The sequence below is a fragment of the Condylura cristata genome, unplaced genomic scaffold (genome assembly GCF_000260355.1).
Source record: "Condylura cristata isolate star-nosed mole 26May11 unplaced genomic scaffold, ConCri1.0 scaffold00018, whole genome shotgun sequence".
NCBI lineage: Eukaryota > Metazoa > Chordata > Mammalia > Eulipotyphla > Talpidae > Condylura > Condylura cristata.
This window is the reverse complement of record NW_004567119.1, coordinates 39044579-39055653: the sequence shown is the minus strand read 5'-3', so window position 1 is coordinate 39055653 and position 11075 is coordinate 39044579. Positions and strand designations below refer to the sequence as shown.

Sequence of the window (11075 nt, the reverse complement as noted above, 5' to 3'; positions counted from 1 at the left end):
TCCCCCGCGCTCTCCAGCATCTTCCCAGGTCTCCCTGAGACTAGGACACCTCTGCTGTTCTCACTGTCTTCCTACCTGTGACCCCAGGCCCACATGGACCTGCCTGGCATGCCAGCTTCATCTGTAGCTTAGGGAGGGCATGGAGGTGCCTAGATTCAGCCTCAAGGCCCAAACTCACACAAGTGCCAAGAGCCTTGGCCCACTGGCACTGAACACTCTGTACGCCTGGCAACTCTCTCCTCTTCTCTGGGCCTTGGTTTCCCTGTATGAAGAGGAGGCAGAGAATTGACTAGCTGACCCTAAGGCTGAGGCCCAGGCTCTGACACTCTAGGATTCTGTGATCTAGTCTAACTCTGGGCACAAAGCTACTGGCCCACAAAAGTCATGCTGATATGTACGCGTGTCCATGCACCTGGTCCTCATGAAACGCACGTGTGGTCCTGGCTCCCACCTGGTTCTCATCCATAATGTGGAGAGACCCAACCTAGCAAAACAAAAAGTGGAGCCTGTTTGGAGAAGCCAGACGTTCCCAACTTTCCAGACCCTTCTCCTTGCTCATCTGTTCCACACACACAGGACTGGGCTGGGAAACTGGCTTTGATGTTAACTGCGCCACCTGACAGCCCAGCCTGTGACATGCGGGACTGGAGTCAGAGGGCTGGGACCGGGGTGGGGGGGGTGCACAGCAGAGGGGAGTGAGGGGGTTTCTGAGCCTTCTGAAATTCAACCACTACCATGCAAATAACACCAGCCCAGCATGCAAATGGCTGGTGTCATGTTGAGGCAGTGGGGTTGGCAAACAGACAGGGCCATGGAACTCCAGCAGCAGCGGGGATGCAGCTTCCTCTGGAGTGAGCAGGACTGCTGTAGGGGAGGCTGCTCAGGCTGGGGGCTCAGTGTGCCCCAGCCAGCAGGGGTGGGATTAGGCCGGACACCCTGCTGTCAGGTGGGGGCTGACGGATGGCCACTGGTGGAGGAGCACAAAGCAGCTTGTGCTTGGCACCAATGTGTTCCCATCCGTCACAGGGCAGCTCGCTCAAGGGACAGAGCAAGTGCAGGGGAGGAGGGCAGCCGCTAGATGTGGCTCTCCACAGAGGAGGGAGGTGGGTGAATGGCCAGTCCCCCCACTGGAGTTCTGAGAGGCCACAGGCCCCTAGGCCACCCTCCCTCTGGCTCTGCCTCTGGGCCCTGAAGTGGTCTCCAGGGCGCTTAGACAAACATGTCTGTGGAAACTCAGACCCTCAAGGCCACCCCACCTCCCAGGACGGCCTTCACATTTGTTTATTTGAGTTTTTTAAAAGATTTTAAAGCAATTTATTATGTGTATAAGAACTGGGGTGTAGGGTAGGAATGAGGGGAGGAGTGAGAGGATCCACCAGAGACAGAGTGGGGAGCAGAACAGGCAGCTCGACGAAGACGCTGCTGAGGGGCAGCAGGCGAGACAGGAGAGGTCTGCCGCGCCCTGTGGGTCACCTCTGGGGCTGGGTATTGAAGGCTATCAGGCGATAGCCTCATACCGCTGAGACTTTACCCCCGCGCCACCAGGAAGGCCCCTGGCCCTCACATTCGGTCAGAGGTGGACATCACACAGACACACCGAGGCTTAGCTCACACCCCTGGGGGCAGGGGCTGAGTCTGGCCCAGGGTGAGATGGGTAAGCCCGAGTGGGCAGAGCAAGAGGGAGTGAACGAGGCATCCCCCTCGGGGTTAGAGCAGCACCAACCTCTTCATCACCTAACACCCTCTACCTTGCTGAGACGGCGCCTACCTGCCTCTCTTCCTCACTGGGAGTGTGCCACACACACCTGTCGGCACCAGGCACAGGCGTGCAGCTCACGCCGAATGAATGAACACAGCCACGTGTGGGGTGGAGCCAGGCTCCTGCCCCTCCTGCTGTTCCTGTCCAGTGGGGGCAGCTGGGAAACAGCCTGAGGGCAGGCGGCAGGGGGCGGAGGACAAGGCCAGGAAAGGACGGCGCTGATCGGGTGTTTCCACATGCCAGATGCCCGCCCATTACTACCACAGCCATTCCCCTGGGAGACACTTGCACACACATACACACTTACGCACACGTACGCACGTGCATCCCCCTTTGTCACCTGAAACGTCATCCTCGCCGAGTGGACGCCATGCTCCTGGCTCCAGAGGGCTGCGTGGGCCCTGGTTCTCTCAATCCTGGGGTTCTCTTCCCTCAGCTCTCAAGTACCCAGGCACAGCGGGAGTGCTCCCTTCTGTGCAGGGTCTAGTCACCCACTGAACCCTGAACTTCAGACAAATGGACAACCCCGTGCCCGACCCCTGTCCACTCTGCTCCTCACCCCTGTCCTGCCTGTTCTCAAGACCTGCCCCCCCCCACACACACACACCTCCTTCCTCTGCGAGCTTTCCAGAGTCTTCAGGGGGAAGACTGATGAGGATTAGACTTTCTACAAACTCCCGAGACATCTGTTGAACCCTGTATTTAGAGTTCTCGCAGCCCTGCTAACTCCTGGATTAAATCGCTGTCTTGCATTCTAATTTAACATTCAAATGTTAGCCTCCACACTCGCCAGCTACACAGGAAGATCCTGGAAGTAATCCCATAACGAGCCCCGCTCTCCTGCTGCCTTTTTTAGAAGACATGGACATGTTGCTTGGAGCTCAGGCAGATGGGGACCCCTAAGGACAAAAGATGCAATTTCAGGGTAACAGTAACTCAACATTTCTCAGAACTCATAGGATTAGAGTGTAAACTGAGGAAAGTGCTCCCCCCACCCCATTTTCTTTATTTCTATGTTAGTTTTCTCCTTAGCCCAGCTGGTCAGGGTCAGAGCAAGGTCAGCATCCAGAATCCCATGGTGCCCTTATCACACGAGGAAGGCCAAAACAGGACTTCACTGCTCCCATCAACATGCTTAGGGATCTTTCCTTGTCCAGATGCCCCTTCCTCGTGTCTGATTTTACTCCAGGAGACGCCAGGATTTCCCTGGCTTCTCGCTGTGGATGGGGAGAAGAAGGAAAGCCAGGTACTTTAAGCTCCCATTAGAACCTCTCCCCTGGGTGCCCAGCTCAGCTCTTCTGGCCCACTGATAAGGACTCACAGCAACAGGGTAAAAGATGGAGGCAACAGTTGGAATCCAAAATCCTGAAGCCACAGCGTCTCATCCACGGGCCAAGTGACCCGGTGAGGTCTGCAGGAGCTGGACAAAGGTCCCTAGGAAGGAGATTCAGGCAGGTGGAGTTGGGTAGAGCTGGGTGACCGTTGGGTTCCTGGTGGGACGGTCCTGGAGGCAAAGCCCTGCCTGGGGTCTCCATGTGTCCTTCATCCCTAGGATGGTGCCTGTTGGCTGCTGGCCTGAGGCCGGCCCGCTGCAGCCCCAAGGCCTGTGCAGAGAGGTAGCCAAAGCCTGAAAAGGCTGAAAGATTACAAAGTGCCTCATCCACCTGACACTGGAGCCCTGGATTCTGCACGCAAAGCTGAGAGCTCAGACAGAAGACACGAAACATCCACAGCAGCCCAGGGACAAGCGGGTTTCAGCTGAGCTTGAGGAACTTGGGCTTCCTGCCTTCCTTCCCAGCCAGCCACAGTAAGGCGTCAGGAAAACCCTGATGTCCAGTGGGGCAGGGGCCAGGGTTGAGGAGGCAGGAAAACAGATAAATGGTCCAGACTGAGAAAGGAAGGAGACAGCGGGTTCCAGAGATCTTGACCTTGCCACTGTGGGGAGGGCGGCCATGTGTAGGATGTAAATTCTAGTCCCTGAGAACATTTCCATTGATCCCTACCAGAAATGAAAAACAAGACCCTGAAAGTCCTCATGCCGCAGTTTGCCCCTAACCCCCTAACATGAGATCTAAGAGAATATATGATGCTGAAGCAGCTTCAAAAATCCAAAAGCTAACCCCCCTTGCCCCTTTTCGGTCCCTCTTACCACTGGCCATTGAGTGCCCTGACATGCCCCAGATTTGAGGCAGACCCACCCTCAGGGAGGGGAGTCTTGCAAAGGGTCTCACAGAACTGACAGAGTCAAGGTCAAGGTGCGTTCTGGAATCAGAGGACGGATGAACTGAGCCTTCAGAAGCCCTGGTCACCTAAACCCACCCTTTCTTGTCCCTCCTTCTCCTCACCCTACTTCTTTGGGACGAGCAAAGGGAGGGCTGGCCGCCCTGTGCCAAGCCTGGGAGGAGTAATTGAAGGGAGCAGATGAGAAGAGAATGTGTGTCCTCCCCCACCTCCCCTGTCCCACAGGGGCGGCTGAGAAATGAAAACTAATCAAATTACAGCCCACGGCCTCCCTACCCATGCTCAGGAGCCTGCCCCGGCCAGGGCAGGCGGGCTGGTTGGGGTGGGGGCCGGGGAGAGAGAGAAGGGGAATCACATCTAATCCACTGTAAACGTCTTGATGTGCAGCAACAGCTTAGAGGGGCTCAGGTTTCCGAGGCTTGGCTATATTTATCTCTGGTTCCATGCCAGCGGGGAGGGTTTAAATGGCACCCAGCAGTTGGCGTGAGGGGCTGCAGGAGCTTGGGGGCTGGTGGCAGGAACAAGTCTTTTCCGACCCCATGGAGCTGTATGAGACATCCCCCTACTTCTACCAGGAGCCCCACTTCTATGACGGGGAGAACTACCTGCCGGTCCACCTCCAGGGCTTCGAGCCGGCCGGCTACGAGCGGACTGAGCTCAGCCTGAGCCCCGAGGCCCGAGGGCCCCTTGAAGACAAGGGGCTGGGGACCCCGGAGCACTGCCCGGGCCAGTGCCTGCCGTGGGCGTGTAAGGTGTGTAAGAGGAAGTCTGTGTCCGTGGACCGGCGGCGGGCGGCCACGCTGCGGGAGAAGCGCAGGCTGAAGAAGGTGAACGAGGCCTTCGAGGCCCTCAAGAGGAGCACCCTGCTCAACCCCAACCAGCGGCTGCCCAAGGTGGAGATTCTGCGCAGCGCCATCCAGTACATCGAGCGCCTGCAGGCCCTGCTCAGCTCCCTCAACCAGGAGGAGCGTGACCTCCGCTACACGGGCGGGGGCGGGCCCCAGCCGGGGGTAAGTGGCCACCCACCACCTGCCCGGCTTGGGGGCACGGGGCCCCTAGACAGCCGCCAGCCCCACAGCGGGGCTCGGTGGGAGCAGGTGCCAGGCAGGGCCCCCGCAGGCTGGGCTGTCCAGCTGACCTCCTGGGTCCCTTCCAGGCCAGGGAAGTCTGCAGAGTGGCAGAGATGGCACAGGACTGGAGGGGGGTTCGGGAGGCCAGGCAGAGTCAGCCAGGGGTGCTGAGGCTTCATTTCAGGACTGGGGACCCATCCCAGAGGGCAAGAGAGAGCCCACGGACCTTTGTCCCCCATCCTACCCCATCCTGGTTGTGACCGAGCAGAGAGAAAACCCACTCTGCTGGCTTGTGAAACCCCAGGAGGTGTGTGCAGAAATCGCCCTGGTTGGGACAGACACTCCGCCTCCTTAAGTGGCCACCTGCCCGGCTTGGGGACACGGGGGGCCCATAGACAGCCGCCAGACCCATGGTGGGGCTCGGTGGGGACAGGTGTTCAGGGAAAACAGATAACAGAGGAGCAACAGAGACGCCTTTTCAGGGGAGGGCAGGAGATGCCTCGTACACCTCCTCTGATGAAGGCCCGGAAGCTGGGGCTCTGTGGCCGGATGGGAGCATGAGGGAGCTGATTGTCAAGAGTCGGGGCCCAGGGGTGGCCTGGGCTGAAGGGCTACAGCCTGCAGGTCACCCGCCAACCCCACATGGTTACTTCCGCTCACTGGAACTGGACAGAGAGACACCACGAAGAATGGCTGAGCCCTGACCTTGGGCCTTGGCCTTGTCTTGCAGGTGCCCAGTGAATGCAGCTCTCACAGCGCCTCCTGCAGTCCAGAGTGGGGAAGTGCACTGGAGTTCGGCCCCAACCCAGGGGGTAAGTGAAGCTGCACTTTGAGGCCAGCCTCTCAGCTTGTCTCTGCCCACTTCTCCTCTCTCACCTTCCTCCCTGCCCCAGTCCTGTGGACTCCCTGGAGTCCTGGCCAGCTAAGAGTGGTCCGGGCCTCTTCCAGATCCCAGGCTGGTCACTGACTGCCATGGAGGAGAATGTCCCTGCTGCCCCAGGGGTCCCCGGGAATTGTGGAGTCAGAGCTGCAAAACTGGGCCAGCAAAGAGTAGTTCCAGTGTCTGAGGGTACATCACCCTCACTCCACCTCGGAGCAGCTGCTTCCAAATCCTGAGCCCATTAGGGGGGCTGTAGGGGACACACACACACATGTGCATAGACACACATGGCATTAGGGAAGCTGGGGAGTAGGACTCCCGAGTTCCGCTCATCTATCCATCTTGGAATGCCAAATCTACCCCCAAGGGCTCACCCCTATCCTGGGCCTCAAGTCCCCCTTCACTGCACAAGTAACGTTCTCCCCGTTCTGCCTCTAGATCACCTGCTCACAGCTGACCCTACGGACGCCCACAACCTGCACTCCCTCACGTCCATCGTGGACAGCATCACGGTGGAGGATGTCTCCGTGGCCTTCCCAGATGAAACCATGCCCAACTGAGATTATCCGCCAGTCCCGGCATCTGTGAGCGCCCCAGGCTGGCCACAGATGCCACCACTTCTGCAGGGGGCCTCCTAAGCCAGGCTGTTCGATGCCAGGAAGCCTGCCCTGGGGCTGCCATATGTCAGACTACCCTCTCCTCATCTGTCGAAAGTCAACCTACCGCCCAGAGGGGGGTAGATGTTTTCAATTAGCTAACTCCTCCAGCCAAGCAGAGGGGTTGATGTTTCCAGGGAGCTAAAGCAGGGAGCCAGAGCGCCCCCTCGTGTACACCCCTGGTTCCCCTGGTTCAGGGGCAAACTCAGGAGCTCCCCTTTGACCCAAAGGCAGCCTCGGCCTCCAATCCCACCCCTCGACAGAAAGTTTGGGATACAAAGACAGTGTCCGGACCGGACAAACAGGGGACACCTGTTCTTGCCTCTTCCTGGTGCCAGCGGCCGGCTGGGCCTGCCCTGAATCCAGAGAAGAAGGGCAGAGGAACTATCCTGTTCCCAAGTCCCGGGGGCCAAGCTTTCTGCAGTGAATATTGGGAACCTTCCAGTGCTTTTATGTTTTGTTTGTTTTGTGTGTTGTTTGTAAAGCTGCCATCTGACCAAGGTCTCCTGTGCTGAATTGGCCAGGGACAGGCAGGGGGAGGGGCGGGAGTTCTTGGGGTGATTTCTTTTGTTAACTAAGCATAGTGTGGTTTTGCCATTGTTTTGTAACTTTTTTGCTAACTTATTTGGATTTCTTTTTTTAAAAAATGAATAAAGACTGGGTGCTACAAGAGTGTCCTCGATGACCACGCAGGGGGAAGGGGCCTCGGCCCCTGCCTCTTCCCCTCAGTGGTCCAGACACCCCCCAGGGGCGGGGCTTCCACGGACTGCAGGGAGCGGGTCCCAAAGCGGTGGGCACCATCCTCAGGCAGGGTCACCAGGTGAGAGGAGGCTGCTCTTCTCACCATTACAAAGGAAAACAAAAAGGACTGGATCTCCAGGCGGGGTGAAGACCCGATGCCACAGAAATCCTTGCAGGGCTCAGAGGAAGAGAATTCCGTGGCACTTAATCCACTGTTCAGTTTACCCACTCAATCAGATATCCCTCTCCCTTGCAATTAACATAGTTCCTCCTGTCCCTAGCACTGCTGGAAATTGTGAGTTTCCCCTCCCTAACCCCTGCCTCCTCTCTGGGGGACAGGGGCCATGTGGGGAATAGGGGTGACTGGTGTCAGACACTGCAACTTCCTTGCCAGCTAGCATGTTCCCTACTGCACGCCCCTTCCCTCAGGCAAATGGGATCCTGGCATCTACCTCCAACTCTGAGGATGCTGGGGGGGGGGAGGGGGAGGACTCCCAAAGAAGACTGGGTATCCTAAAACTGGACAGTCAAAGGAAAAGAAACTGGTTGCCTTCTTTTGGGACACTATTCCCCCAAAACAGGCTTGCTGTGGGGAGAAGTTGGGTGGAGAATTAAGGACAGAAATCTTGGATTGCTTACATAAGGATTCACTGGGATGAATCAGGTGCTAGCATTTGAATGGACCACAAACATCTACTAAAGACTATTAATTCCAACTGCTTTGGGCTAACTGGTAGCAAATTAAAAATTTCAGGATCATTACAGAAGTCTGAGGATTCAGAGCTGGATACATTCCAGTCCCCGTTCAACTGTGGGAGGCCCTGATGATGGACTTGACCCAGTTTTACCAACCAGGGTCTCCCACCCTTCACTCATGCTACACATCGCTGGGCCTCGCTGGCCATCACCCGGACCCCTGGCCTCCTGACTTGCTCCTGAACAGGAGGGTCTATGTTCTGGCCCGAGCTTCTCCAGAAGTTCTGCCTATGGGTTGGGGGTGCAGAGAGCGGGCCTGTTTGTCCTAACTAAACAGCCAGTCAGGGCTGCCTCTTTGGGGAGTCACACTTTGGTATGTTTGTGGGAATGTCAGGGTTGAGTTTGCTTCACCTACTTGGAGGGCTGGAGAGGAATACCACCGCCATTTCCGTCGCTCTTAGCTTCCTTTAACTCATGGCCCTACACCAAGCTGTAATGCCTTGGCTCTCAAATCTACCTTTATTCCCTTCAGAGCACCTGAAAAGACCCACCTACTCAATCCAGGGACATGTCCCCTCTGGCTCACTTCCTCTGTGCCCCCAACCCCACCCTCAGCACCTTCCCTTGGCTTCCTCCTTGGGCTGGCCAAGAAAGGCCACCATCTTCTACTCAGGAACTAAGGTTCTGGGACATATTTTTTAGGGTGAGTCCTCTTCCTTGGCCACACACATTGGAAACTGAGGTTGAGACTCATGACCTGGTAAAAATGAACAGTCTGGGCCCTCCCTGGTGGTGCAGCGGGTTAAAGCACAGCACTAAGAAGCTAAAGCCACTTCTGCATGAGTTCGATCCCCACCTTAGAGCTGACCCACATGGCACAGCAGACCTCTCCTGACCCGCCCACTGCTCCCCTCAGCGGTGTACTTCATCCATCTGCCTGTTCTGCTCCCCATTCTGTCTCTGGTGAAGCCTCTCACTGCCCCTGCACCTCTGGCCCATACCCCAGTTCTGTACACATAAATAAATGTTTTTTAAAAAATGAACAGTCCTCAGCAATAAGCCTTCTAGTCCTCACCAGAGTGAACAGCTGCCAACCTCTGTCAGTGTAGCCACTGTTCTACAGATTTCTTTTGCACTATCTTTAAGTCCCTCAGCCTGCCCCCAGAGAGAAACAGTCTGGTGGAATTTCAGAAACATAAGTGACAAATTTTGTCAAGCAGGAACCTAGTCTCATTCACTATTTCCACAGAACAATTGTCATCAAGGCACAGAGATTTTCTTAAATTAACAAATGCTTAACCTTCCCAATTGAATTACCCATTAAGATTCTAGTTAATGAAAAAGAAGTGGTATTTCTTTAGGGAAATTAGCTTAAATTTGGTCTCCTTTGAAAGTGCCTACAATGAATCAAACTGGGTTAATCAAATGGTGCCTAATAATAGGCTTTAGGGACTCTGCTAGAATGAAAAGATAAGAATTACTTGAAATTGATATACCAGTTGTCAGTGTGTAAACAAGAACTTAGGAAGCATTTTTACATCGTGACAGTGAGCGGCAGAAGGCCTAACGTACTATTTGTAGCCCTCCAATGAACATCCAAGATACCTGACTTCTCAAAGTCACCTCTCTGGCAGGACCTGGAGGTCACGTGAGCAGAGCGCGTGTGCTTCACAGCGCTAATGGATCCTTTCCGTTGCACTTTGAATTCCTGGCTTCTGGGCTCCCGGTGGGGACAGGAACGGCTGGGGGCCAGGCGGAGTGTGGGAGCTCCCGGCTGACCCGGGTGTTGGCTAAAGAAGCGCTGCCCACGCTCATGGGACCTCCAAGCTCTACCTCTCCTCGATTCTGGCTGTGCCTCACCCATCCTCCCTTAATCATGGGCAACCCCAGTCTGACCACCTGGAAGCCAGTTTCCCTAAAGATTTCTGCCGAGGAGCCAGCGGCAGGGACTCTGGGAAAGAGAGAAAGCCCTTATTTCTCTACAACAGAAACACCAAGTGCTCAGCTCAAGCTCAGCACATTCAAGATCTTCTCACATTTACAGACACGCCTGTTCCTCCATCCTCAGCCTCGGGAGGTCAACACTGAGGAATCTAAGAATTCCTCCAGATCTCATTCCTGCAGCCAGCTGGCCACTAGGGCTGACGAATTCTACCTTTGACCATGAAGGCCCTGGGGAGGGCACCCCCAGAAGTGTTGAGGCCAGAGCCAGGCTGCCTTGTCTTCCACCCCCTCCTCTGTGCCTGGGGGACCCTTGTTCCATCAGTGTCTGAGATGCTGGGGTGTTGCAGAGGCTAGAAGGCTGTGTGGCATATACACAGCCCACAGGAGCCCACAGTTCAGGTGAAGAACACTGGCCCATGATGATCATTCAAACCAAGCCCACAGGAGCGGCACACTCGCTGGGCTTTGGGGAAGGGAGCTGGGAGAGGCCTCCCCGGGAGCCAGGGGCTAGAGATCACTTACCAGAGAAGCAACATTTAGTAAGCACGCCTGGCGCTGGGCAGAATACACATTGTCGTTAAGGACAAGGCATTGGTGCCAGAAAGATGTGGGTTTGAGAACCACATCTGTCTCTTTCCAGCTGTGTGGTCTTAGCCATAGCATTTCCTGTTCTGCAAACTTGTGATCAGATATCACAGTGTTCTGAATCTAAGGAGCTGTTGTAGTCAGCTTTGAACAGTGACTGGCACGCAAGCATTCTCCACGAATTTAAGCTCTATTTAATAATAACCCTTATTAAAGCCCCCCAGTAAGGTCGTTTCATTATTCATTCAAGTGTGTCTACCTGGGGATATGGAGATCAAAGGTGATCACACAGCCCAGTGTGAGAGTCCTGAAGGCAGAGGCAGTCAGAGACATAGTAACTTGGGGGTGGGGGGGTGCCTCCAGGTTCAAAGCTGCAGAGGCTGGGAAAGCAGCAGCCACTGCCTTCCGCTGACAGACTGGGACAGGACACCTCTGAGAGGTGGACTTGAGCTGGTGGGAGGAGAAGGCACTAGAACCCGGTCAGGTGGCTTCTGATGCCACAC

At 55.7% G+C, this 11075-nt stretch overlaps 1 protein-coding gene across 1 annotated transcript; it reads left to right on the top strand.

Annotated features, from left to right (window-relative positions):
* Window positions 1-4468: 4468 nt before the first annotated feature.
* Window positions 4469-7271, top strand: MYOG (myogenin (myogenic factor 4)). The gene is made up of 3 exons (XM_004685522.1): window positions 4469-5010; window positions 5801-5882; window positions 6389-7271. The coding sequence occupies exons 1-3, from the start codon at window positions 4540-4542 to the stop codon at window positions 6508-6510; spliced, it is 675 nt and encodes a 224-aa protein (XP_004685579.1). The 5' UTR covers window positions 4469-4539; the 3' UTR covers window positions 6511-7271.
* Window positions 7272-11075: the final 3804 nt, after the last annotated feature.